General features: G+C 42.9%; 1 protein-coding gene across 5 annotated transcripts in view; it reads left to right on the top strand.

Moving 5' to 3' along the window:
- MYOF (myoferlin) overlaps positions 1-26,508 on the top strand; it is a 113,177-nt gene that overhangs the window by 17,990 nt on the left and 68,679 nt on the right. For 4 of the 5 annotated variants that reach the window (XR_014492698.1, XM_083364119.1, XM_083364120.1 and 1 more), the window contains exons 4-10: positions 14,383-14,491; positions 15,305-15,395; positions 21,565-21,725; positions 23,343-23,471; positions 25,647-25,712; positions 25,803-25,853; positions 26,463-26,493. Coding sequence is in view for 4 of the 5 variants with exons in the window: in XM_083364119.1 (XP_083220245.1) it covers positions 14,383-14,491; positions 15,305-15,395; positions 21,565-21,725; positions 23,343-23,471; positions 25,647-25,712; positions 25,803-25,853; positions 26,463-26,493 (638 nt within the window). In the remaining variant the exon portion in view is untranslated. Of the gene's footprint in view, positions 1-14,382; positions 14,492-15,059; positions 15,180-15,304; positions 15,396-21,564; positions 21,726-23,342; positions 23,472-25,646; positions 25,713-25,802; positions 25,854-26,462; positions 26,494-26,508 lie in introns of those variants that run through there. The other variant, XM_083364121.1, reaches the window with a different exon arrangement.

The following is a 26,508-nucleotide window of genomic DNA, read 5'->3' as shown; positions in this document are numbered from 1 at the left end:
AGTCGTCCCTGAGAATTTTCCTCACTCTTCCAAGGCAACGAGCCCTGGCGATGTCATCCAGTGGTGTCAGGGGACAGCCCACAATGTTTTGTGCTGTGCTCACCACCCTCTGCAATATCTTGGTGGAGCAGTGGGCTAATGCCTCCTTAAGTAACACCAGCTGCCTGCAATTAGTGCAGGTTCGCATCCCACCAGGCTCAAGGTTGACTCAGCCTTCCATCCTTCCGAGGTAGGTAAAACGAGGACCCAGATTGTTGGGGGCAATTAAGCTGACTTTGTAATAATGCCGCTTGGGGGGGGGCGAAAGCCCTAATAAGCAGGCATATACATAGAATGAAGGCTACTGCTAAGCTTGTAAGCCGCCCTGAGTCTTCGGAGAAGGGCGGGATATAAATGGAATTAAAATAAATAAATAAAATCTTCCTATCAGCAGCTGTCAGGCCAGCATACCAAACTACAATACAGTGCGAGAGGACGCTCTCTATAGAAGACCTATGGTCTTGTGATCACCATTTGCAACCTTCTCTGCCACTTTCCCATCAGCAAAATCAATGCAAAAGTCAGCAGGGAAGGGTTAGGGTTAGGATTAGGTCACTCCTCTAAGTTACTGCCACTCCCACCAACTTCCTGTGTGCCATCCCATCCTCCGGAGTACCCACCCCAGGCACATGCACATTGGTCTGCAGCAGCCACCTGTGTGCCTTCCTGCCTTCCGGACTGTCTGCCCACCAGTACTTGCACAGCAACACAGCATCCCACACCATCCAACCGCACTCCATAGAACTCACTCACTTGCTGGCCTGCTTGCGAGCCTCCCGGGACTTGTGGCATGCTGCTGGCTTTCCCTGCTGGCTTGCTTGTTGCAAGCTGGCAGGAAGTTGCAAGTTGCAGTTAATTGAGGTTCTCGCCTAATAATCTATGATCCTCACATAATTACTGTGCAATGAGGACATTTGCTGTTGATAAGCAATGTGGTCAGGTGATATTACACTTTATGACCTCCTCACTTAACAGTGGAAATTTTGATCCTAGTTACTGTCATCAATATTTCTTATATAAGAGATGAGACAGATAACATTAGCTATCTATTTGGAAGGCTGAGTCAATCTTGAGCCTGTCAGGATCGAACTCCAGATTGTGGGTAGAGTTAGCCTGCAATATTGCATTGTGACCACCGCACCACCAAGGCTCCTATATATTTGACTTAGAAGAGTATTGCCAAAAAGAACCAAAAGATGAGGAACTGCTATGCTCTAAAAATGTCTTTAGTAATATTTGTGTCAGCACTGCAGAAATATTATGAAGTATTTTTCATGTTGCAGGGACCAAATGATTGATCTGATTTTTGGAATGCTGCTTTTAAATTCTACCGGTTTTGGTTACCGGTAAATAAGTAAAGAGAATAGTTTAATGAGATTGTTTATAACTGATTTACAGTACATTAAGAGTTGTCAGATTTTTACTTAAAATAGAGAAAGGCATGCCTTGTGTGGAAACGTCAGTGGGATCCAAGCAACCTAAGGATCACAAACAGACAGAACTGAGGTTCCTCCAGCTGGTTGAATTCTGTCTTAGAACTCCAAGAATGTAGAAGTCTAACTCAACATCTTGCAAAGTTTATATTGTGATTCATATGTAAAAAATTTACAATCCCAAGGATTGATTCAAAGTTAACAGTTCAATGTTTATTTAAGGAACCATTTCCTGCAAGCACTTTTCCATTTTTCTTATGGTGACTTCCTGTATGGCATGTTATAAGCATGTTTTATTTAACTTTTTTGTTGTAGAACTAAATTATAAAATACTTTTTTTTCCTGAATGGGAAAGAGAGTTCCCATATAGTTAGTAAAATGTAACATCTAAGATCAGAGGTGAAGATCAATAATTGAATATGTTTACAATATTTAAATATTTTGCTACTAGAGACAGTAGTATCCTACGTATGTCTGCTCAGAACATCTATAGTAAGGACAGCAGGGTGGAGGAGGTTATATAAAGATTTCAAAGGTGATAATTTTAGCCTAAGGGGTAGAATGAAATGAATTAATGGTTTGGACACTTCCGGTTAAGATTATTTTTGTCTGCTCCTCTCATCCCTAAAGCTTCATTCCACATTGTTCAAGAAGGTCTTTTTGAAGATGCATTTGTGCTAGTCTAATGGAAGGGGAGAAGAAAAAAGCGGACGTTCCTCTTACTTCCTTAAATAAAGTTCCAATCTAACAGCATTTCCATCACCACCCTCCAGTCTTTCACAACAGAATTTGATATTGACCAATGATCAGATTCACTTCTGCCAACTTCCAAATGCACTTCCAGTCCATAAGTCACCCGTTTCCTCAGCCTATCCAACAAAGCAGTGGCAGAGTACACAAATGTTATCCTGTCCTTTGACTTCCACCTGTTTTACAGTAACAAAAATTCCACTACCCATTTCCATATTTTTTTTTAAAAAAGCTGGGTGTTTCCTCCCTCCCCCCTATTTTTCATTAGGTATATTTGTATGTGTTAATCTGGTGGTTTGCTAATAAAGATAAACCCTTCTTGGGCAGAAACAAGGGGAAGTCAATCACAAGATAAAAGTAAATTAAAGCATTTAACTATAGTGCTGCGGAGTGCTTCAGATCTGATTCTAGGGAAAGGTGTATTGGAGCGCACAGAGATGTGAACACAATCTGCAACTTCATAAACCAAACCAACCTGTGGATCTCACAGGAGTCCAATTTCAATCTTCCAAAGGTTTCCTGATAATCTTCCATTTAAAAAATAATCTCAGACCTGAAGCTGAAATGAATTCATGTTGGTGTTGATAACTTTCCAGTAAGACGTTTCCCAAGTAGGTGTTATCATGGTTGTATGATGCTGGAGGAGCTGAATTGGAGAGGGAGGATTAATTATGAGGAGATAAATTCTGAACAATGCATACTTAAAGAAACAAGCTCCAGCAGCAAGATGTAATAGCTGACTTCACCCCAGGAGCTAGGAGCAAAGATGAAGCAAGAATTACCATCAGGAAGTAAATAGAACATCCAAAAGGTGTGCAGACCAGCTGTAGTTTCAGACAAACCAAACAAGACCTAATAGCATCAGTTTCAGAGTTAAGCCTAAGTGATATAAAACAAGGGTCCCCAACCCCTGGTCCATGGACCTGCACCAGGCCGTGGCATGCCAGAAACCAGGATGCGCAAACAAGCAAAGCCCCATCCGAGGGCGCAGGCAACACACGAAACCACGCCCCCTCCGGTTCGCAGAAAAACTCTCCACAGAACCAGTCCCTGGTGCCCAAAAGGTTGGGGGCCACTGATACTGTATAAAACACATTGCACACATTATTACCTTTAGTTCTGGTACAATTTATCTAATGCTACCTTATCTGGGCCGCAAAACAAGTTGTAGTTTTTCTGTAACTGTTTGCTGTGATCTGCTGGTTGTCCTGAGTGTTGCAGGCTAGATCTGGTAGCTCCAATTTCTTATGACAATTTAAAATCAGAAGCTACAAAAATACATTTTGGAAGTTGTACTCAGAATGTACCATGTAATGTAATGGAAGCCTGGAGGCATATGCTGACTTTCACTGAGTAAAGTATGGAGGAATGTTCCTTAGATCACAAGAAAGATATCTTCTTATTTGAACTCCCAAACAGGCTTAGTCTAGCATTCCAAACTACGATTTCAGGTGGTTCCGGTTTTCGTCTCAAACGGTGTGTCTGAACAGGCTTGTGATGTATTTTCTGGTATCAGCTGTGTTTTTATTTGCATTCTGCATAATAGTCCAGCGCTGATCACTATAAATATTGGCTCTGTTCTTTATGGCCGGGGAGTTGGCTTTCATGCCCAGTTCAAATAATAAATGAATAAACAAATCCTCTTGAGAACAGAACAATAGTTATAACAGGGTTGCCAACTGATCACAGGTGGGAAAGACACATGCTGGCTGTTCCTGTAATTCTAGGAACAAGTGAATATTTTCAAAATATGGGAATAAACTTTTTCACCAGTATGTTAAACTGTTGTAACGAGCAGAGTAAAAGCTGGCATAAAATCTATCAGTTACCACCAGCGTTTCCCACTGCTCTCGAAGTGTTTGTGTGCCAGATTGCTTGAGAGTTAAGAGCAGTTAACATAACTGCCCTGCTGTGTAGAAGAACAGACCCAGATTCATTCAGGTAATGAGTAAATAACTGGTATGTACAATAACTGAATTGGTATTGTATTTGATAGTAGGGAGCAAATTTATAGCCAGCAACACTGGATGACTGGAAATACATTTCTTGTGGTTATGTACCTGATATGTAGGTTGAAAGCAGAACTAAATATCCTACTAGGCCAGGGGTAGGCAACCTCGGCTCTTTTATGACTCATGGACTTCAACTCCCAGAATTCCTGAGTCAGCTGACTCAGGAATTCTGGGATTTGAAGTCCATGAGTCATAAAAGAGCCGAGGTTGCCTACCCCTGTACTAGGCCCATAGAACTATTCATCAAATCTGTCATCTTCCAATAGTGGTGAATCAGGTACTTCCAGAAAACCCATAAGCAGGGCAAGAATACAGTATACATTTTGTGCTGCTCCTTCCCAATAATTAGGTATGGAAAAGTACTTCTCAATCTTATTTATTGATTCTTATTATTCCTGTATCTGCTTTAGTGCAGTGGGAAGAAGCAGCAAAATACTTCTCTCAGAAGTATTTCCTGTTTTTTCTCTCCTCACCACACACAATCTTATCAGGCCAGGCTCTACTGAAGTTCAACAATTGGGATTAAAAAAAAGCTTATTCACAGTGACTGTGGTTTGGCTCTTTGTGCATTGCTTCTGTCTTTAATAAACGGAGAAGAGAGATATAAGTGGAGAATTCTAATGCATTTTCCCCTCCTTCTCATCTCTGCCAAAGGTTTAGAGCAGGGGTGTCAAACTCAATTTCATTGAGGGCCGCATCAGCATTGCGGTTGCCCTCAGGGGGCCGGGTGGGTATGGCCAGGGTGGGCGTGGCCTACTGGGTGGGCGTGGCTAGAGTGCGTATGGCCTACTGGGTGGGCGTGGCCAGCTCTACATCGTTGGCATAAAGGGTGCCTATGGGGGCCTGAGCAGGAGTGGGACAGATCTGAGGGTCTCTGGCAGAAGGAGGGTCTCTGGGCCAGGGCCGAGGCAGTGGGGGCCGTTCCCTCACTGTTTCCAGGATGGCTTCACGGGCGACATGAAACCACTTCGCGGGCTGGATCCGGCCCCCGGACCTTGTGTTTGACATGTCTGGTTTAGAGAATGAAGGAAGACGATTTGCACAATAACAGCTCCAGCTGGAAACTCTTATTAAATCACCTGTCGATTAAGAATATACAAGACTAGTACTGGGGCTGAATTTGTACCTTGAGTTTATAAATTACATAGCATGGATGTTTATAAGTCTTCTCTCAAATCTTTGCTGATCTACTACTTCCAGTATTTTCTTTTAGCAGCCACTCCAGTGTCTGATAATTGTAGGAACTACGCAACTAAATATCTTAAGTAGCAGCACGTTTACGGTAGTTACAGTCAGAATAAAGTTCTTTTTAGTGAAAAAAAGTACAAAAGAAAAGTTCTCCTTTCCCACTCTGTCAAAGTCCCTGTCATACTTGTTATCTCTAGACATAATTTACTGAAAAAGTTACCCTAAACAAGTCCCTTTCTTGTTTAAATGACTTTTATGTGTGGTGCCCAGATGATAAGCAGGATATACCTGCTGAAATTCCTTTTGATTATCATTTTGAGGATGAGGACGAGGGAGCTGAGCTTTGGTGCCTGCCTTGAGAACTGCCTTGAGAACGCCTTTGGTGCCTGCCTTGAGAACGCCGACATGGTTTGCCTGGCTCTGGGAGCCTGGACTCACCGAGGGCTCCGAGGACTCCGAGGACTCTCTGGGGACCTTCTGGGGGCTGTCGGCTGGGCCCGGAGGAGCCCGGGGGAGCCTGGAGGAGCCCGGAGGAGTTTCAGGAGTTCCTGGACGGCTTGGTGGCCGCGGAGGAGCTGAGCAGAGCCCCGTGTTGTATGGCGCCGATCAGCTGTTTGTCGGTGCCGCAGGGACCCGGCGAACTCCGATGGAGGCTGTTCGAGGCGGAGGAGCTGGGCGGAGCCCCGATGGAGACTGTGGAGGCTGCTGAGGCGCCTGGAAAGATCTTGATTTTTTGCTGAAGCTCCGCTCAGCGTGGCTCCGACTGGCTGACCGTTTGTGTAATGGAGGTCCTGAGATCCCTTCTACGGAGCCTGGTGGTGTTCCTGAGATCTGTGACGCCCGGATTAATTGTTTATAGCTCGGTGATGCTCCGAAATGCCTTCCTGCTGCTTGGGGAGCCACGTGTTGCTGGAATGACTATGAATCGCGGCTTGGAGCGGCGGGGGGGTGAAAATGCTGGAGTGGTGGAGACGTCGTTTAGCTGGTTTCTGAGATGGCTGACGGTGAAGGGAGTGGGCCTCTCTGATATGGTGACCTGGCCTGGTGGTGAAACGCGGACGCTGTTGCCTCGGACATTTGTGAGGCAAAATTTAATCTCTGCACCGCCAGAAAATCATTGGACCATGTTGTGGTTTCCCTTCTTGACTGACTATCATCCAGTCTTTTTTGCAACATGGAAGTGACTTATATAACCAGAATCTCTCCTACCATTTTGTGACCATGCCGGCTTATTAATCCTGATGTATTTCATAGATTCTTTGCTCTAACTCCCTCCCCTTCTCTCCCCTCCCCTATAATAGAAGGCCCGGGTTGTAACCACTGTGGGAGAGTGGTTAAGTTTTTTACATCTGCTGCCTCCCAGAGGTGAGAGCTCTGGGGGGTATTGCTCCCCCGGTTTGTATGTACCAGGTTGCCCCCTGGCTTTGACCGCCGTGAGAGGGCGGGATTCGATCTGTCCCGGGATTTCCCAGCTCTAGTGGCAGTGGAGCTGGGCTGGCTCTCTGGTCATTTGCCTTCGATTTATTTATTTTGAGATCCTCCCATGTTGATCTGGTCTGCCTTGCTGTTTTTTTGTCGGACTTGTTAAGATCATGCGTCTGACTTATTCTAGCACGACCTTATACGCTCTCAGGGGGGCCCCCCCATCCTGGGAGCGACCCACCTTATTGTTTACATCTCCTCTTGATGAAGGGCCCGAGTGTTGGAACCCTGAGAGATGGCTGGGCATGGGTAGGGACCTCCGATATAAGCCAAATAGGAGGCCCCTGGTTAGTTTTTTGGTTAAATTTTTTAGGAGGTTAGGGAGGGGGGTGGGAATTTCTTTTGGTTGTTCGGATATGGGGGGCAGTCCAGCAACCACTGTTCAGGCCAGGGCCGGGATTGATCGCGGAGGGGAGGAGCGGGGGTCGGTCGCCCCCGGGGCTCCAGGGCAAGTCGTGGGAATGCCTATTCCCACGACATTAGGGAATGGCAGCAGGTGTCGGAACAGAGGGCCGTATCGATCTCAGGGAAGGCCTCTCCGCTACTTGCAAGCGTTGAGGCGTTCCGACCCTCTTGTTCTACCCCGAGGTCCCGGGAGTGAGAATGTGCAGCCTCCTGAGCTCCGGCTGGTGTACCTGAATGCCAGGTCTGTCGTTAATAAAGCTCCTCTCGTCCGTGACTTGGTCGAGGGTGAGCAGGCAGACCTGGCTTGCATCACGGAGACTTGGTTGGGCCCAGAGGGCGGTATTCCTCTGGCTGATCTCTGCCCACCAGGTTTCCGGGTGCTACACCGGCCTCGGGCTCAGGGTAGGGGTGGGGGAGTGGCTGTTGTTATGAGGGAGACCTTAGCTCCGCGGGAGGCCACCGTTCCGCAGATAGTCGGGTGTGAGTCTCTCTTCTTGAGATGCGGCCCTGGTGCGCAGTTGGGCTTGCTGCTGGTGTACCTTTCGCCTAGTCACGCAGCAGCAGCCCTGCCTGAGCTTCTCGATGTCCTCTCTGGGTTGGTGGTTGAGTTCCCGAAACTTATAGTTTTGGGGGACTTCAATCTACCATCTCTGGGAGGATCATCTGAGTTGGCTCGGGAGTTCATGGCTTCCATGACGGCCATGGACCTGACGCAAGTAATTTCAGGACCGACTCATGAGGGAGGCCACACCCTTGACCTAGTTTTCTTATCTGGTCGGTGGTTAGATGATCTTGGTGGGGGCTCTCCAATTATTATGCCCCTGTCATGGACCGATCATCATCTCCTGCGGCTGGTCTTCCGTTTTGCCACCCCCCGCCGTGGGTGTGTGGAACCAGTTAGATGGTACCGCCCCAGACGCTTAATGGATTCCGCGAGATTCCAGGCAGCGCTGGGGTCCCCACCTGCCTCCCCCACTCACAGCTCGGCAGATGCCTTAGTGGAAGCTTGGGAAAGGGCAGCCACTGAGGCTCTTGACCGAGTTGTACCCTTGCGGCCCCTGACCCGATGCAGATCCCGTTGAGCTCCATGGTTCTCCGCGGAGCTCCGGGAGATGAAGCGCCGGAGACGGGGCCTAGAGAGCGGTTGGAGGTCCAGCCAATCCGAATCCGACCGATTGCGACTAAGAACCCATATTAGGTCTTATCTTGCTGCGATAAGGGTGGCGAGGTCCAATCACTTCGCTACCCTTATCGTGTCCGCAGATAATCGCCCGGCCGCTCTGTTTAGGGTGACTCGCTCCCTCCTTAATCAGGAGGTGAGGGAGGAACCCTTGCAGGGTCGTGCCGAGGAGTTTAACAATTATCTGTCGGACAAAATCACTCGGATTTGGACTGGTTTGGACTCCGACTGGGCAGAGTCTGGCGATCAGGACGTGGGTGGTCTTGTCGATATCATTTGGGAGGAGTTTGATTCTGTGACTCCGGAGGAAGTGGACAGGATTATGGGGAGACTGAGCTCCACCACATGTTTATTGGACCCGTGCCCTTCCTGGCTGGTTTATGCAGCCCGGGAGAGGACACGCAGCTGGTTCCAGGCAGTTATATCAGCTTCTTTGAGTGAGGGTAGCTTCCCTGCCGTCTTGAAAGAGGCGGTGGTGAGGCCCCTCCTCAAGAAGCCTGCCTTGGACCCAGATGTATTGAACAACTTTCGTCCGGTCTCCAACCTTCGCTTTCTTGCGAAGGTTGTTGAGAGTGTGGTGGCGCATCAGCTCCCTTTGGTCCTGGATGAAGCGGATTATCTAGACCCGTACCAATCGGGTTTCAGGCCCGGGCACAGCACGGAGACGGCATTGGTCGCGCTGGTGAATGATCTCTGGAGGGCTCGGGACAGGGGTCATTCCTCTGTTCTAGTCCTATTAGACCTCTCAGCGGCTTTCGATACCATCGACCATGGTATCCTGCTGCGGCGTCTCAGGGGATTGGGAGTGGGAGGCACGGTATTACAGTGGTTCTCCTCCTATCTCCAGGGACGCTCGCAGTCGGTGTTGACAGGAGGGCAGAGGTCGACCGCGAGGTCTCTCGTTTGTGGAGTTCCTCAGGGGTCGGTCCTCTCGCCTCTCCTGTTCAACATCTATATGAAACCGCTGGGTGAGATCATTCGTGGCTTTGGAGTTGGGTATCATCAGTATGCTGATGATACCCAGCTTTTTCTTTCTACCCCAAACCACCCCAGTGATGCCCTCACCGTGATGTCCCGTTGCCTGGAGGCGGTTCGGGTCTGGATGGGGAGGAACAGACTTCAACTCAACCCCGACAAGACCGAGTGGCTTTGCATATCTTCATCCCGGGTCCATTCGGATATTCCATCTCTTTCTATGGGGGGGGTGAATTATTACCCCCCGTAGATAGGGCTCGCAACTTGGGAGTCCTCCTAGATTCGCGGCTTACCTTGGAAGATCACATGGTGGCCGTGACTAGGGGGGCTTTCGCCCAGGTTCGCCTGGTGCGCCAGTTGCGGCCCTATCTAAGCCGGGATGATTTATGCATGGTCACTCACGCGCTCGTGACCTCTCGTCTAGACTACTGCAACGCTCTCTACATGGGGCTTCCCTTGAGGACCACCCGGAGGCTCCAGCTGGTACAGAATGCAGCCGCGAGAGTTGTGTTGGGAGTCTCCCGATACTCCCATGTGACACCTCTGCTCCGTGAGCTGCATTGGTTGCCAGTTGTCTTCCGGGTGAGATTCAAGGTGCTAGTAATGGTGTTCAAAGCCCTCCATGGCATGGGGCCGGAGTACCTCAGGGAACATCTGCTGCCGGCATCAAGCTCCCTGCGCCCTGTGCGTTCCCACAGAGAGGGCCTCCTCAGGGTGCCACCGGTCAGAGAATGCCGTCTCGTGGCCCCCAGGGGGAGATCCTTCTCTGTGGGCGCCCCGGAGCTATGGAACCAGTTACCGGTTGAGCTCCGGACGGCGCCCGATCTGCGCTCCTTTCGCCGCGATCTGAAAACATACTTGTTCGAGCAAGCCGGCCTGGCATGAGGGGGATTGGTGGGGTTTTTTTATCATTTTTATTGGGGTTTTTACTATGTATTAATTGTATTTTAATCGGGCATGCATTTAATTATCTTTTAATTTTTGTATATTTCTGTGTTTTATTCTTGCCCTGTACACCGCCCTGAGTCCTCAGGGAGAAGGGCGGTATAGAAATATTAATAAAAAAAAAATAAAATAAAAAAATTTGGGGCTTGTTTTACTTCTGGCCACTGTACGTAAAAGACTTTTGATAGGCTTTGCATAGAAAACATTGCACAGGACAACTTTTCGTTGAATTTTGTCTCCTGAATGCAAACAGTGCAACATAGGACATACTAGGGCACTGAATTTTTATTTGTTGGGAGCCAAATGTTGATTAAACTAGAAGATACTCCTTTCACGGAAAGAAAAAATGGATTTTCATTTCTGTTTCTCCAGTTTTTCTTAATGTTTGAGTTTGCTCTCAAGTTTGGTAACTGCTTTTTTGCAGCCTTGCATTGCCAGCAAACGATTCATTGTTCTGGCATGTCTGTGTTGTCATATAAAGCTGAGAAAAATGCAGCCTCTTTTTTTTTGTTTTCCGGGGGATAAGATTTTTGCAAGCTAACTTGCTTTAACTTGTAGAAGTCTTATCCTACATTAAGATCAAACCCGACGGAATGGACAGTTGTTATTACTAAGGTTTAGGTAATTTGGAAAAAAAATAGTGTTAACAATTCTAGGTTGATGGTATAAAGTAACCACAGTATGAGCAGAACCTCTAGTCCACGTGACAAATTGCATAGCTGGATTTTCCCTTGTAAGGAAAATAGAAAAGTAAAGACATCTGTTTTCTGTTATATGCTAACTTTTTTTTTGATGGCTCTAAACTTATTCAAGCTTTTTTTAAAAAATATTTAAAATATTTTAAAAATATAACTCTGGAAAATTATGTGCTGCTACTGTATATTTTAGAATACTGTACATTGTCATGCTACAGGAAATAAATCAAACCAGACATGCCCAATTTTTCATTTTTTAAAAAGACCTTAGAACATAAAGTAAAGTAAAGGTAAAGTTTCCCCCGCACATGCGTGCTAGTCGTTTCCGACCCTAGGGGCTGGTGCTCATCTCCGTTTCAAAGCCGAAGAGCCAGCGCTTGTCCGAGGACATCTCCGTGGTCATGTGGCCGGCATGACTAGACGCCAAAGGCGCACGGAACACTGTTACCTTCCCACCATAGTGGTCCCTATTTTTCTACTTGCATTTTTACGTGCTTTAAAACTGCTAGGTTGGCAGAAGCTGGGACGAGTAACAGGCGCTCACTCTGTTACGCGGCACTCGGGATTCGACCCACCAAACCGCCGACCTTCCGATCGACAAGCTCAGCGTCCTAACCAACTGTTATGCAGCTCTCATCACATGCATTTTTATTCTTATATTGACTCCATAGTAATTACAAGATTTACCTTCAGAAGTTTTGGGTGCTCCAACACTGGAGGTTTTTAAGAAGAAATTGGACAGCCAATTGTCCATTTGTTATAGGGTTTCCTGCTTGGATAGTCTAAAACATGGACTAGAAGCCCCCCAAGGTCCCTTCCAGCTCTGTTATTCTGTATTCTGAAATGCTAGGCAGGGTACAGAGTATGGATAATTAAAATTAAAGTAATTGTCACTGCTGCAAGAAAGTTTGCACAACAGTCTTTTACTCTGATTATGGAGATGAGGATGGATTCCAGACCCTTGCAGTGATGAAGTTATCTAGTTGGATAATGAAACTTCTGCAAGCTCAGAGATTACTAGAAATTCCACTTTTCAACCCTGAGCTATACACAGTCTCTTCTATTGGAATAGTGGTTTTCTGCAGAATTCTGCCCAACGCCAACTGGCCATTTCTAGAGCACCAGTTAAGTCTCTTGTGGCCTTATTTACATGGATTGCAAACTATTTTGGAACGCTACAAGATTTGTTTTTAAACACTATACTTCATGCCACTGAATACTTCATGCCAAGTGTCACCTTCTCCCTGCTGAAATAACAAGATTTTGGACACACCTCACCATCGCAGTAGAAGAAAACCAGGATGTGACATAATGGAAAGCATGGAAAGTTATACCACAAACAGACTGGTAGGAGACTCAGTTAGCTTCCGAAATGGGAATTCTGCAGAAATTAAAGGATGTCACTTAGAAGGAGAAGAGAAATTGATTTTTTACACATAAATACTTCTTATTAAAGACTTTCTTTCCTGGTATGCTGCAAGAGAGACAAGGCAGTGTAAATCTGTAAATCTGTGGTCTGAAAAAACTTGTATTGGCTTTGTTCCCATTACCATAGCAATTATGCATACTAGCTGGGATTACGCATTACAGAAAGCTCATAATATGGTTTGCTTAATTTTGGCTTAATGTATGCACTACTGCAAATCCAATCTACTGCAGTGTATTTTAGTAAATCAATGTTTCTTAACCTCAGTAACTAAGATGGATGAGGTTCAACTATTGTCCAGCTTGCTGGCTGGGGAACTCTGGGAATTAAAGTACACCAATCTTAAAATTATCAAGGCTAAGACAATAAAGAAACCAAAGCTTAGCATGATGCGCTACCCTGGCTACAGTGCCAAAACAAATGGACAGTCTAAAACATCTTTAGTTGGATATTTCTTGCATTCTATGCCTCAAATAAATATTTTGGAGAATGAAAACTTTTTTTCTTTTATAATTAATACTGGTTTACTTGAAATGGTTTGAAGTCATCCTTTCTGCAATCATTTTGCTTTAAAAGTGAAAGAAATGAAAAAAGGAAATACCATTACATTCTGTGATACTTCCTTCAGAAGTATCATTTGACAGTTTAATATATAATATATATATATTAGCATGCACTTCTGTTAGCAGTAGATACGTCCCTGCCCCGAATGAGAAACGTAGACATTGCAGTTAACATTATTGGATAACAAATCATAATGGCAATTCATATCCACACATAAACTATATAAACCATATTATAATTTTACGCAGTTTGGGAACTAAATCTATAATTTGACTCAGAGAAACAGAAGGGAAAATGTGGGCAGAGGTATAAACAGGTGATAGTTATTGTAAGTTGACGCTACCCAAGTCATTTTCTATATATGGTGAATGGAAACCATAGTTTGATTAACCAAGGATTGACAAAGCCACAGTTGGCTGGGTTCACATCCCTATTATAAATATAAATCATGGATTAGGCAAATAATACCCAAACAAAAAAACAAAGCACACACTGTAAGGTCCTTGTTATTATTTCATATAACATTTTTTGTTAACTATTATATCAGTTGCTGATCTGCAGAAAATTACAGAGCCAATCACCATAATTATTTTGAATAATAGTACATGTTGCCAAAGAAATTGCTCTCCCTGTTCTCCAAAGAAAATGAAGAACAAATCTCTTTTTGATATGATGGCAGGATATGACCTTACTTTTGTTGTTGTTAGCTGTGAAGTCGTGTCTGACCCATCGCGACCCTATGGACAACGTTCCTCCAGGCCTTCCTGTCCTCTACCATCTTCTGGAGTCCATTTAAGCTCACGTCTACTGCTTCAGTGACTCCATCCAGCCACCTCATTCTCTGTCGTCCCCTTCTTCTCTTGCCCTCGATCTTTCCCAGCATTAGGCTCTTCTCCAGTGAGTCCTTCCTTCTCATTAGGTGGCCAAAGTATTTGAGTTTTAGCTTCAGGATCTGGCCTTCTAAAGAGCAGTCAGGGTTGATCTCCTCTAGGACTGACCGGTTTGATCGCCTTGCAGTCCAAGGGGGTGGGCCCTAGGTTTCCCGCCAAAACTAGGTTTCCCACCAAAACCGTCCAGGCCAATGCCCCCTGGTGGCTGTTGCTATGCAGATGACTTGGATACATAACAATGACAGCTTTGTATAATGTGGCAGATCTGACTAATATTTGCGATCAGTAGTGATTTTCTAAATCTCAGGCCTAAACTGGCAGCTGCTCAAAGGAAAGCTTGTTTTTCTTATAACACCATAAGTGTCCTCTTGATAACAGATTTCCCTCTTTTCTTCCAGGCTAATTGGCACGGCATCAGTAGCGCTCAAGGAACTAGTAGGCACGCAAAGTAGATCTCTTCCGTACAAGCTCATTTCCCTGTTAAATGAAAAGGGACTAGAAACCGGAGTAAGTGCCCTCTTTATTTTTATTATTTAGCTAGACGAAATGTTTCAAAACCAGGGGGAACTTTTCAGAAGTACATGCACAGCTGCAATGGCTGAGAGGGAAAGATCAGAATTGGCAAGATGATTATTAATGAATGTATTTATGTTAAAGCCAAAATATACACGTTAAAAAGCAAAAGATCTATACATTGGTTTTTTAGTTATTCTAATATACTGCTTCAGCCACTACAGCATTCTTCTGAAACACAGCCCACATTGCAATGCATTTAAGTACTAAATCCCTAATATTAATGTTAAAGAGACAAAGAATTGGTGAGCCCAAATTTGCTCATACAGGTAGTCCTCAACTTATGACCACAATTGGAAACAGAATTTCTGTGGCTAAGCAAAGAAGTTGAGTAAGGCATGTTTGATTGTAGGACCTTTTTTTTGTCACAGTTGTTAAGTGAATCTGGCTTTCCTCATTGACTGTTCTCGTTTGACATTGGCACAAATGGTGATCACAGGACCCCGCTTGCATTGCAACCATTGTAAATACATGCCACTTGCTAAGCACACAAATTCTGATCATGTGACCACGGGGATGCTGTGACCGCCGTAACAAGATCCAGTGGTAAATCACTTTCTTCAGTGCCGTTCTAACCTTGAATGGTCACCAAATGAATGGTTGTAAATCAAGGACTTATACTGTAAGTACAAAATAGCTTGTAAAAATTTAGAGAATCTGTTATAGAAGAAGTGGCCTGCAGGTCCATAGAACCCTGTTGTGTACATTCAGTGAAGCGTTTGTAAGTTCTTTTTTCTTTTAATTTAGGCAACAATTGATTTGGTGGTAGGCTATGAGCCACCAGCTGGGCCTCCAAATCCAAATGACCCAGGGGGAACTAACCCAGAGAGCACTGAAGGTATGCTTATAATCACTATTCCCATTCACCCTTCCAAAAACAAAGGTAAGCCATAAGTTGTCCCAAGATATTAGCTGCCTGCATTTTAGTATTATATAGAGGAGCTTTCTACTTTTTCTCCCCCCTCTCCTTTGGCAGCGCTATGAGAAGATCAAAAAACAGCTTTTGTTTTTAAAACAGCACTGGTAATGCTATCTAATTTGGGTAATGAAATTGCAAGAAAACAACTAAAATCAGAAAGCATCAAGGACCCCTAGATTTAAAATACCGTAACTTGAGATCTCTACTACAGCTGAACTCGAGGAAAGGGAAATTCGGTTTGGCTTTAATTGTAATTAAAGAAATAATGGTTTGAAGTTGGCTTGTTCAAACCTTAATGCCGTATAAATTTAACCAGAATCTTTCCAAGTTTAAACATAATGGGAAACAAATACCCTCAATGACACTATGGGGTAGGAGATGGAAGGGGGAATGATGGCTATGCGACAATTAACTATACTGTAGATTCTACAGTGCGCGCAATCCTGAATGCTGTTTTTACTATTGTGTATTGTAAATTGTCAGCTACGCAAGGACAAGATAGACGGAATAAATGTGTGACACAGAGATAGAATGGGAAAGGGATCTTTAGGGCCTCAAGTCTAATCATCTGGTTTAGTGTTTCTCACTAATTCTGGCAGTGAGGCCAGAATTCTCCAACTAACAGGATAAGTTTTAATGTTGCCATGGTTGAGAAACACTGGTCTGATTTGTAAAAAGCAGCTCTTTTGCCTCTGCTTGAAAACATCCAGCAAAAAAAAAATGCTCATAATCTTTCTTTGTAATTTGCTTCATTGCTGAAACACTGTTAGGAAGCTTTTCCTGACATCCAGCTAAAGTCTATCTTCCTACATGTAGGGAATGTTATTCTCGTTATAGCATCCTTCTGAAATCTAGCCCAACTTCAGCTGAAGCCAGACCTACTAGTAATTAATAAAAACATGAGGTTTACTTTTTGCAAAAGCAAGGGTCCATGGAAAAGTAAAGAGCAATGTCACCCAGTTTATGGGGAATTAAAATAGCCTCGATTTTGATAAGTTGCAAAAAGTATGACTCTTTCTGTTAATCAGCAAAATCTGCTGAATCACATGCCTTTTAGTGTACATTTAGGGCAGACTAGAGTCTGTGATTTCCAAACTCCCATTTCCTTAGGTAGATTCATATTTTGAATGCCTAACCACCTTCAGCATTACTGTATCACCTCTCTGACTGCTGACAACATGGTTGGCTGGGAAGCTGTCAGAAATCCAAATTATTGTACAGCATAAAGAGAATATAGATGAACAGAGTTTAACGAACCACACAGTTTAATTTTCTGCAGTTCCACCTCTGGGCATGATTTCTCAAATGAGTAAGTGAGTTCAAGATCACATATGTATGTATGTGCTTTCAAGTCAGTTTTTGACTGCTGGCAACTGCCTGGACGAGTCCCTGCAGTTTTCTTGGTAAGGTTTTCCAGAAGTGGCTTTGCCACTGCCTCCTTCCTAGGGCTGAGAGAAAGTGACTGGCTGAAAGTCACCCAGCTGGCTTTGTGCCTAAGGTAGAACTGGAATTCATGGTCTCCCAGTTTCAAGTTTGGTGCTTTAACCACTATACCAAACTGGGTCTCTCAAAGTTGGGTAGTCCTAGATGTACAGCCAAACAGCTTGGCTAACATGCTATATTCGGTCTATGGATTGGCATAAATTGCACAACCCTGAATGCCGATTCCAGTTCTGCTAAAGTAACAAGGCTGGTGAATGATACTCTTTCTATCGCTTTAAGTGTAAGACGACTATTGCTAGATTGCCCTGGATAACATATATAGTTGCCATCCCTGCACCACAGATGCTAAGGAAAGTAAATGATAAACTGTGTGTCTGTTAAGTGGTACTGAATGGGAGGGAAATGCTATAAAGCAATCTAGTAATAGTTATCCTTCACTTAAAGCTATAGGAAGAATATCACTCGCCAGTCTTGTTACTATATATAGCAGTGTGTGTGTATATATGTATTCATTCCTCAGGACATATAACACAGTGCTTTCAGCCGTCAAAATGGAATTGAAACTGAAATCATATGTTTCACATTAGCATTTGCAATATACAACTGCCACACCCTACCACAAGGAGTAAAATTGTAACGGGGATCTACTGTAATGCCTTAATAGGACCTGTATTGCCCAAACAAAAGATTTCAAATAAAATTATTCCTCTGATGTCACCTCGTGTTATAAGGTTGAAGTGGATAAGTAGGAGTAGCATTCTATATTTCAAAATCAGCTTCTCTCAAATTATTTTTTTAAAATTTTCAGATTCCCCATTGGACAAAAATCAAATTATTAGAAAAAAAGAAAATTTGCTTATAAAGATAACAGGAGACAAGTTGTTATTCTAAGAGCTTTATATAGTCTCACATAAATAGTCAAAAAGAAAATTGTTCTTTAAAAAATGCCACTTCAGGCTCCAAATATCATAGTATTATTGTATTATTGTACCATAGGAAATATATGTCATTCAGTAATAAACCTCTTCTTTCTAGCCCACCTCTGAGATTTTGCATTGCTATTATTGTGATTTTGGTGAAAAGAATAAATTGCTCCCTTTACTTAACTTGTCCTGTGTTTAGTTAAAAACTAAAGAGCCAGTTTTATTTTTTTACAATACAATTTTAAGTTTAAAGGTGACACCAACTGGAAAAACTAGTTCTTTGTACCTTGGGGTAAGGTAGCGCTGTGCCCTTAAAGTATATATTTCTATTAACAAAGTTTTGTTTTCTCACCTAGGAATTAAGGTAGTATGTATTGGCTATTCAGCAGGCTCTCTATAAACTAATAAAATGGTTTTCTTAACATTAAAAAACATAGTTTTGGGAGAGGCTTTAAATCATAGTAGCAACTATTTTGGTCAGTTACAACTGGAACAAGGAGCCTCAGGCCTTAACCTGATTTATAGAGACATGAAGTGAAAGTGGCTGTCATTGTTTCTTTCCCCACCCAGTTCTTAAAGCAGCAAATTTGATAACCAAACTGCAGCACATAGCAGAATTATTTCTTTCAACCATCAATCCTGCATAACTGGAGGGGTAACAGCTCTCATATAGAGTTTGTAATAATCCAAATTACTGCTAGATGGCAGCACAGAGAGAGAAAACTCTCATTCTTTCTTGAGGACTGATGGTTGGCCAGATTTTTGCAACCTAGACAGTAACCCTATTTAATTTTTGTGTGTGATGTAACTTTTGTTGAGCATTCTGTATTGTTCTATAATGTACTAGATAACCTGTGATCTGATGGGTCATTATTAGAGATATTTCCTTTTCCAAACAGAGAAACAGAAGAACCACAGGCAAGTGATTTCCAATTTCCTGTCGCCTTCCTCATTAAGTATCCTTGTGAGAAGCTAACAGGCAGCATTAGATTTTTCCTTTCTCCCTTCCCTCCTTCCCTTCTTTCTGCCTCACCAAGTTTAGGCTTCCTGCCTTCTTCCCCACTGACTTAATTTTTTAAAAAAGGTGCCCTGAGTGGAAGGTGTAGAGCAGGGGTAGGCAACCTCGGCTCTTTTATGACTCATGGACTTCAACTCCCAGAATTCCTCAGTCAGCTATGAGTTGAAGTCCATGAGTCATAAAAGAGCCGAGGTTGCCTACCCCTGGTGTAGAGGGATATGGTGAGTGTCAGGAAGGGTGTGGCTTTAGTTGTTGAAAGCTGGAAGGGAGCGTGGGCAATCCCAACTGAGTTTACAGTTTCTGCCAGCAACCTTCTTGAGTTTTGGGGAGTTGTCAGGGAGCATTGGAAATGATGAGGTGACTAGGTGGCAGTAATGAAGCAACCACAGATTTGCCAAATTTCAATCCCATGGGAGTCAGGGTTTCAAATGTTTGTTTATTTATTTATTTATTTATTTATTTATTTATTTATTTATTTATTTATTTTAATTCCATTTATATCCCGCCCTTCTCCGAAGACTCAGGGCGGCTTACAAGCTTAGCAGTAGCCTTCATGTTGAAGCATTTGAGGTGCGTTGTTGCCCTATGATGCACCGTTTTGCCCAACTGAAGATTAGAAACAAACAGACGCATGAGTTTTAGTAGTAGATAGATAGTTTATGCTTTGGGTTTGGTGTTTTCTTACCATTACCTTTGACATTATTTAATGTCCAACTGCTTTGGGTTTCTGTAATGGCTAAATTGCTGAATCCCACTTAACAGCACTTTAAATGCTTCAGGGATCAGATTGTGCTGCTTGGATCATTGTTATGTATCTTTCCCAAACTTGATACTCTCTGGAGTCCAAATCTGGTTTTTTTTTAATTCCGTTTATATCCCGCCCTTCTCCGAAGACTCAGGGCGGCTTACAAGCTTAGCAGTAGCCTTCATTCTATGTATATGCCTGCTTGTTAGGGCTTTCACACACCCCCCCCAAGCGCCATTATTACAAAGTCAGCTTAATTGCCCCCAACAATCTGGGTCCTCATTTTACCTACCTCGGAAGGATGGAAGGCTGAGTCAACCTTGAGCCTGGTGGGATGCGAACCTGCACTAATTGCAGGCAGCTGGTGTTACTTAAGGAGGCATTAGTCCACTGCTCCACCAAGGCTCTCATTCTCCACAGCCAACCTATCTGGGGTAATAAGCCACAATTTAAAAACAAAATCTAAATGTTTAAAGACATTCCCATGAAACATTTTAAAATATTAATTTTCAAATTATGCAACTCTACTTTTTGAGGGACATGTCCTCATGATGTTCCCTTGGTCTTGTCTTCAGCTATCTGCTGAGGAAGCCTAAAACTTGGTGAGCCTTGGTGGAGCAGTGGGCTAATGCCTCCTTAAGTAACACCAGCTGCCTGCAATTAGTGCAGGTTCGCATCCCACCAGGCTCAAGGTTGACTCAGCCTTCCATCCTTCCGAGGTAGATAAAATGAGGACCCAGATTGTTGGGGGCAATAAGCTGACTTTGTAATTATGCCGCTTGGGGCCCCCGAAAGCCCTAATAAGCAGGCATATACCTAGAATGAAGGCTATTGCTAAGCACATTTGATTTGTGCTTAGATTGTAAGCTGCCCTGAGTCTTCGGAGAAGGGCGGGATATAAATAGATTTTTTTTAAAAAAACCCTGCCTTTAGTAAGTTCAGCTGAGAAGTGGTATTTTCATTATTTTCTCAATCCAAAACTTCTCATGAAAACTGTAATGTATTGGGCCTAGTTTGACTAAGTTGTACTATGTGGGTTTGGTTGCTGTGAGATTGCTTAAGCAGGGAGCTGGGTAACGGTCGCCAGCTCCTCAGACAGTCAGTCTCCAGGACTGCCATAGGTTGGCTCTAGGGCAGCAATAGGTTGCTTTAAACCTATTGGCCACCACCTAGTGGCCAGAGTATAAATAGCTGCGTTGCAGCCCTGGTTCTCAGTTCAGTTCCAGCCTTTCAATAAAAACATGAACTCTCTCGCCTCGTCTCCTGTTTTCTAGCAAGAACCCAGTACACAACAAAAACCATCTAAACCAATGTTTCTTGACCTATGGAACTTTTAAGAGGTGTGGACTTCAGCTCCCCAAATTCCCCTGCCAGATTATTTATCTTGGATATAAGCTTCTGGATAAGCTGTAGCGATTATTTGAAGTTATGATGGACTGCCCCCAAAGCTACTTATGGACCGGTTTCAAAGTTATGGCCACCGCAGCACCCTCACGGTCATTCATTCGCCCTAATGATTAATGCAGGGACATTGCAGTGCCCCAACCTATCTCCCCCACCCAATCACTGAGACCCTGCAGGCCTTGGGTCTGCTTGGGTCTACTTCCCCTGCAGCTCACTCAGGGATTTGCAGGACTCTTCCTATTGCCAGCCCACCTTACCTTTCTGGGATTTTTTTTAATAGCTTCTGAGAGAGCCTCCCAGCCAATGCAAGGCTTAGCTTTCCTACACTGGCAATCTCGTGGCAACCTTATACTATTCTGTAAGCAGGTGTGATCCTTTGCAAACCTCCATTTTTTTAAGGCGGCTCCATTTCAACAGTTTTCCATCTCACTTATTCTGCCCTGGAGATAGTACTTTCAGAGATCCATATTAGTGCTGGGATCTGTCAGCTTCATTTACTCTTGAGTTTTTCTTACTGTGATTTCAAGGATAGTAACATTTGAAATTGTTGAACAGGTGATGAAGAAGAGGGTGGTGATGAGGGTATGCCTGATGGTGGAACTGGAGTCGTCCCCCCAGGTGGTCCAAGCGGTTCTCGTGAAGTTCAGCTGGCTCGGCATATTACCAAAGGAAAGAAAAATCGCAGGATCCTTTCCAATAAAGCTCAAGATTTCCAGGTTGTAAAATAATGAATTTTGTCACTTCTCTGTATTAGTAATAAAGGTAAAAAGGTAAAGGTAAAGGTTCCCCCGCACATGCGTGCTAGTTGTTTCCGACTCTAGGGGCCGGTGCTCATCTCCGTTTCAAAGCCGAAGATCCAGCACTTGTCCAACGACGTCTCCGTGGTCATGTGGCTGGCATGACTAGACGGCAAAGGCGCACGGAACGCTGTTACCTTCCCACCGTAGTGGTCCCTATTTTTCTACTTGCATTTTTACGTGCTTTCGAACTGCTAGGTTGGCAGAAGCTGGGATGAGTAACAGGCGCTCACTCTGTTACGCTGCACTCGGGATTCGACCTGCCAAACTGCCGACCTTCTGATCGACAAGCTCAGCGTCCTAACCCACTGAGCCACCATGTCCCTTATGTATTAGTAATACACTAATCCTAATCTTAATAATTTACCCAAGAGTAAACACCACTGAACACAATGAAGCGTGTATTCTTACATGAAACTTACTTCTACATATAAGGCGTAGGCTTGCATTGTGGTTAGTACAGTTCGGGCAACATATTTATTTTCTATTTAGAAATCTCTTCCAGAAGCTCTTATTTAAATCTTGGAAGGTTCTTTACTCTGGTGTAATGTTTTTGGCTCCAGTTCATAACAACAAAGGAGTGTATAAATAAATCTGTGAGCTTAAGAATAAAGACTGGGAATACTTGTTGCATTCCAAGTAACTTCGAAAACACCGAAGTATTACTTTCTAAATCGGAGATTTTTAACCTTTTTGAGATATGGACCCCTTTGACAGTCTGGAGAATCCTACAGACCCCTTCTAAGAAAAATGTATTTCAATGCAGAAAATAATTATTTTAGATAATGAGATGTATTGAAATTCACAAATTATCTAGTGGCTGTAAATTACCTTGCTATTATTAAATTAAAAATTCAAGGGTACTGAAACTACGGTTGTATTTAGAAAAATGCCGTGTCTGTATGAACTTCCTTCCCTTAACAAGTTAAGAGTACAACTTGGAGAATGTATACATTAGAAGGCAGTATGTTGTTGAAGGCCACTCTAAATATTCATCATGAATTAGAGCAGAGGGGCATTTCTTTAATTCTGTGGGGAAACTTGGATTTTTTTTTAAACACATAATGAACGTTCTCATGATAGGTGTGCTCCAGAAGAGGCTTGCCTATTTCCAAATTGCAGCCATGGTAGATTAAGTTTCCTAATGCTCTCTTCATATTCTGTATCATACTATTCTGCCTTTGAGAACATCCTGCGGCTTAATTAAGATTTGATGGCGCTAGTGCATGATAGATTCTGATGTGCGCCTAGTCCTTCATAACTGCAGGGATAGCCACCCTTCTCCTTCTATGCCCAGAGATATTCCAGATGTACCATGATCAGGTTCTTCATGAACATAAATTCCTTGGATGAATTGGGCTCTGTGTATTATTTGGAACTAATAAAACAGAATTTTGTTCCATTATAATTCAATAACTGACGACCCCATTAAGTTTATTTTAACAGGAAAGCGCTCGAAGCACATTCAATTGATAACAGCCAATTAATAGAAAATATCACCCATCTAATAAATGTCATTCTATTACTTGTTACCAGATTCGTGTTAGGGTCATTGAAGGCCGTCAGTTGTCTGGGAATAACATAAAGCCAGTTGTAAAAGTACACGTTTGTGGCCAGACTCACAGAACAAGAATTAAAAGAGGAAACAATCCCTATTTTGATGAGGTAAGTATAATATATATTTTACCAGTCTCATTCTTCAAATGCATTTTTTCCTTTCTAACTGAAAGATATATCCTTATTGCAAATGCTTCTTTTCAGCTGAAATATTACAACAAAACTACTGTGTACTTTATAATTTTAGCTACTATAATTTATGAAAATGGTATTTACATGCAGATAACCTTTGGAATGCCAATTTGGAAGTAAATCTTGTGAAATTGGTGTTTTTTTAGTTAAGTATGATTAGTAAAGTCTCCTTCAACTCCACATAGGTTTCTTCTTCTTAGCAATAGTACAGAAATGGTTGCTGTTCACCCCTTTAGAAATATTTTTCTAGTCTGTTCTATAGTTCCTGATGGACTTCTGTCAAAATACAAAGTTCTTATCCTATTAAGCTGTTTTGATCGGCTAAGGTTAATGAGGTGTAAGTATCTACTGTAAATAAGTATGATTAAGTCTAAGTAATAAAGACATGACTAAAAGAAAGGCAGCTAAGGGTGGAATATACTGCATGTCCACCAATTAATTCAGATACACGAGTTTATCAAAATGCCCCTTCTAAAGTGCGAATTGCAATCCACTGTGACAATTGACTTGAAGCCATATGAAGAAAAGTGAAAGAATTTATGCTGGTTCAAAGTTGTCATTTATGCACAACATCCTCATGAACCAATATGTTTCTAAGGTAAAGGTAAAGGTAAAGGTCCCCTGCACGTTTGTGCTAGTCGTTTCTGACTCTAGGGACTGGTGCTCATCTCCGTTTCAAAGCCGAAGAGCCAGCGCTTGTCCGAGGACGTCTCCGTGGTCATGTGGCCGGCATGACTAGATGCCAAAGGCGCACGGAACGCTGTTACCTTCCCACCGGAGTGGTCTCTATTTTTCTACTTGCGTTTTTACGTGCTTTCGAACTGCTAGGTTGGCAGAAGCTGGGACAAGTAACAGGCACTCACTCTGTTACGCAGCACTCGGGATTCGACCCGCCAAACTGCTGACCTTCTGATCGACAAGCTCAGTGTCCTAACCCACTGAGCCACCGCATCCCTATAATACGTTTCTATCAGCCCTTAAAGATAGACGAAAAACTTGAACCTCAAAGTCACGTATGCTGAAACTGCTTTTTTCATAATTGTCAGATTCTTGCAACTCATCGTGTCTCCTTCCTCCCTGCCTTTATTCCTTAGAGACGTAGAGAGGGTCAGGTCTAAAATGCTTTGTCAAATACCATTCTTGACTCAGATTTCTCTTATCACAGCCATTTCCTTGGCTGTGATTTTTCTGCCTCTTTTTTTTCTGCCTCTTCCTCAAGGTTATTCTTGCTTGCTGCTTATTACAGTGTGTGCCTTGGGTAGATTATCTGAGACTCCAGGGCCACCGTACAGTAGATATTCAACATCTTTACAGATTTTCTGGTGCTGGGATTGCCAGACACTAATTGCAAAGTTTCGGGTCAAGTTGAGATAACAAACATTAAAAATTGTAAATTCAATATGAGTTAACATAACTGAGGCATCCTCCCTAAGCATGCATCCCGAAATAGGGAAAACGGAAAGTTTCCACACACATGTGGCCACCCACTCTGTATTTCCCCCCCACTCACATAGTGCGTCTGCCTATGAATATTCATATGCAGCAGGGTATTTGGCAAAAATGTTTAGTCAAATAATTAGGACTTCTACAGAAGAATATTCCTCAAACCTCCCTGTGGGATGTCTTGAATCAACTATCTTCAGTCCGGTTCCATCCAGATATCTTCTTTATATTTCCACGAAGTTCTGCAAGGATGGGCGAGATAAATATGAGATAAATGCAATCAGTGGGTTAGGGCTGAAAGTTCAGGTTCATACACGAAGGTCCAATTAAACTGATTTATTGCTACTCGTGCCTATGCACAGGAGTATTCTTAGTACCCGCTTGAGTTAGCTAAGAGCCAACAGAATTCAAGGGGGATTGGACTTAGCCTGCTTGTCCTTACAGTATATAGAGATTCTTGACTGATCCCCCTTTTAATTCTGCCCCCAGGTTCTGCCACTTCTTCCCCTACTACACAATGGGATTCAAGAGTTTAGCCACAAACTGAAATTTCATTTGTTTTAATGGGGGTCACCATCACACATCTCTATGTTACACCACATGTTTTTCCTGCAGACTTAATCTAAAAGTGTTTTCCTTTCTTAACAGATGTTTTTCTACAACATACACAATATGACACCCTCCGACCTCTTTGATGAGACCATAAGCATTCGGGTAAGGCAAATGAACGTTTGTCTTTATTATTGCTTTACTTTTTGTTAAGTGAAAGTTATAACTTATTCTACTTCTTTCATTTCCTTAAAGGTTTACGATTCTTACTCTTTGCGTTCTGATAGTCTGATGGGGGAATTTAAGGTAAGCATTCTTGATGTTCCACCATAAATTCATTTGGAGCTTACTCAATATGAAATTAAAAGACAAAGAACCAAAATACATGTGCTATAAAAGCAATATCTCTTTCTTTTTTTAATTTTGGAAATGTAAATGTGTGAATGGGTATCCTCTTGCCAGTCTAGAATGAAAGAAGTGGAAAAATGACTTCAAATTTTTATTCCGTTTTCTTTTCTTACGCCTAGAAATTATTTACCCAGTTCTGATAACTGTAAAGTATTATCTCTGCCTGAATTAATGTGAAAATACTCCATTGGATTTAAGAACAAGAAGCAAAATCTGGGTTCAGCATTAGGCATATTGATGTAAGAAGATTAATATCTTTAACTGGTTTTGGCAACTGATTATGTAGCCACCATAAAGCATTAGTTTGAATATGGCTCACTTTTAATGTAAATATACTTCAGTTACACATATTTAAATTTAGATCCTGTACTGCATGTGACAGAAGAGGCATTCAGATCTGTGACTGAAAGCAAATGAGCTTTAAAGCCACTTACATAGTGTATTATATTTATTTGATTACCCTATCATTAACACTATGGAGATAATATTAACATATTTCTATTACAGATTGATGTTGGTTATGTCTATGATGAGCCTGGTAAGTAATCTTCAG

The sequence above is a fragment of the Vipera ursinii genome, assembly GCF_947247035.1.
Source record: "Vipera ursinii genome assembly, chromosome: 5".
Classification (NCBI taxonomy): Eukaryota; Metazoa; Chordata; class Lepidosauria; order Squamata; family Viperidae; genus Vipera; species Vipera ursinii.
This window is presented reverse-complemented; position numbering and strand designations above follow the sequence as displayed.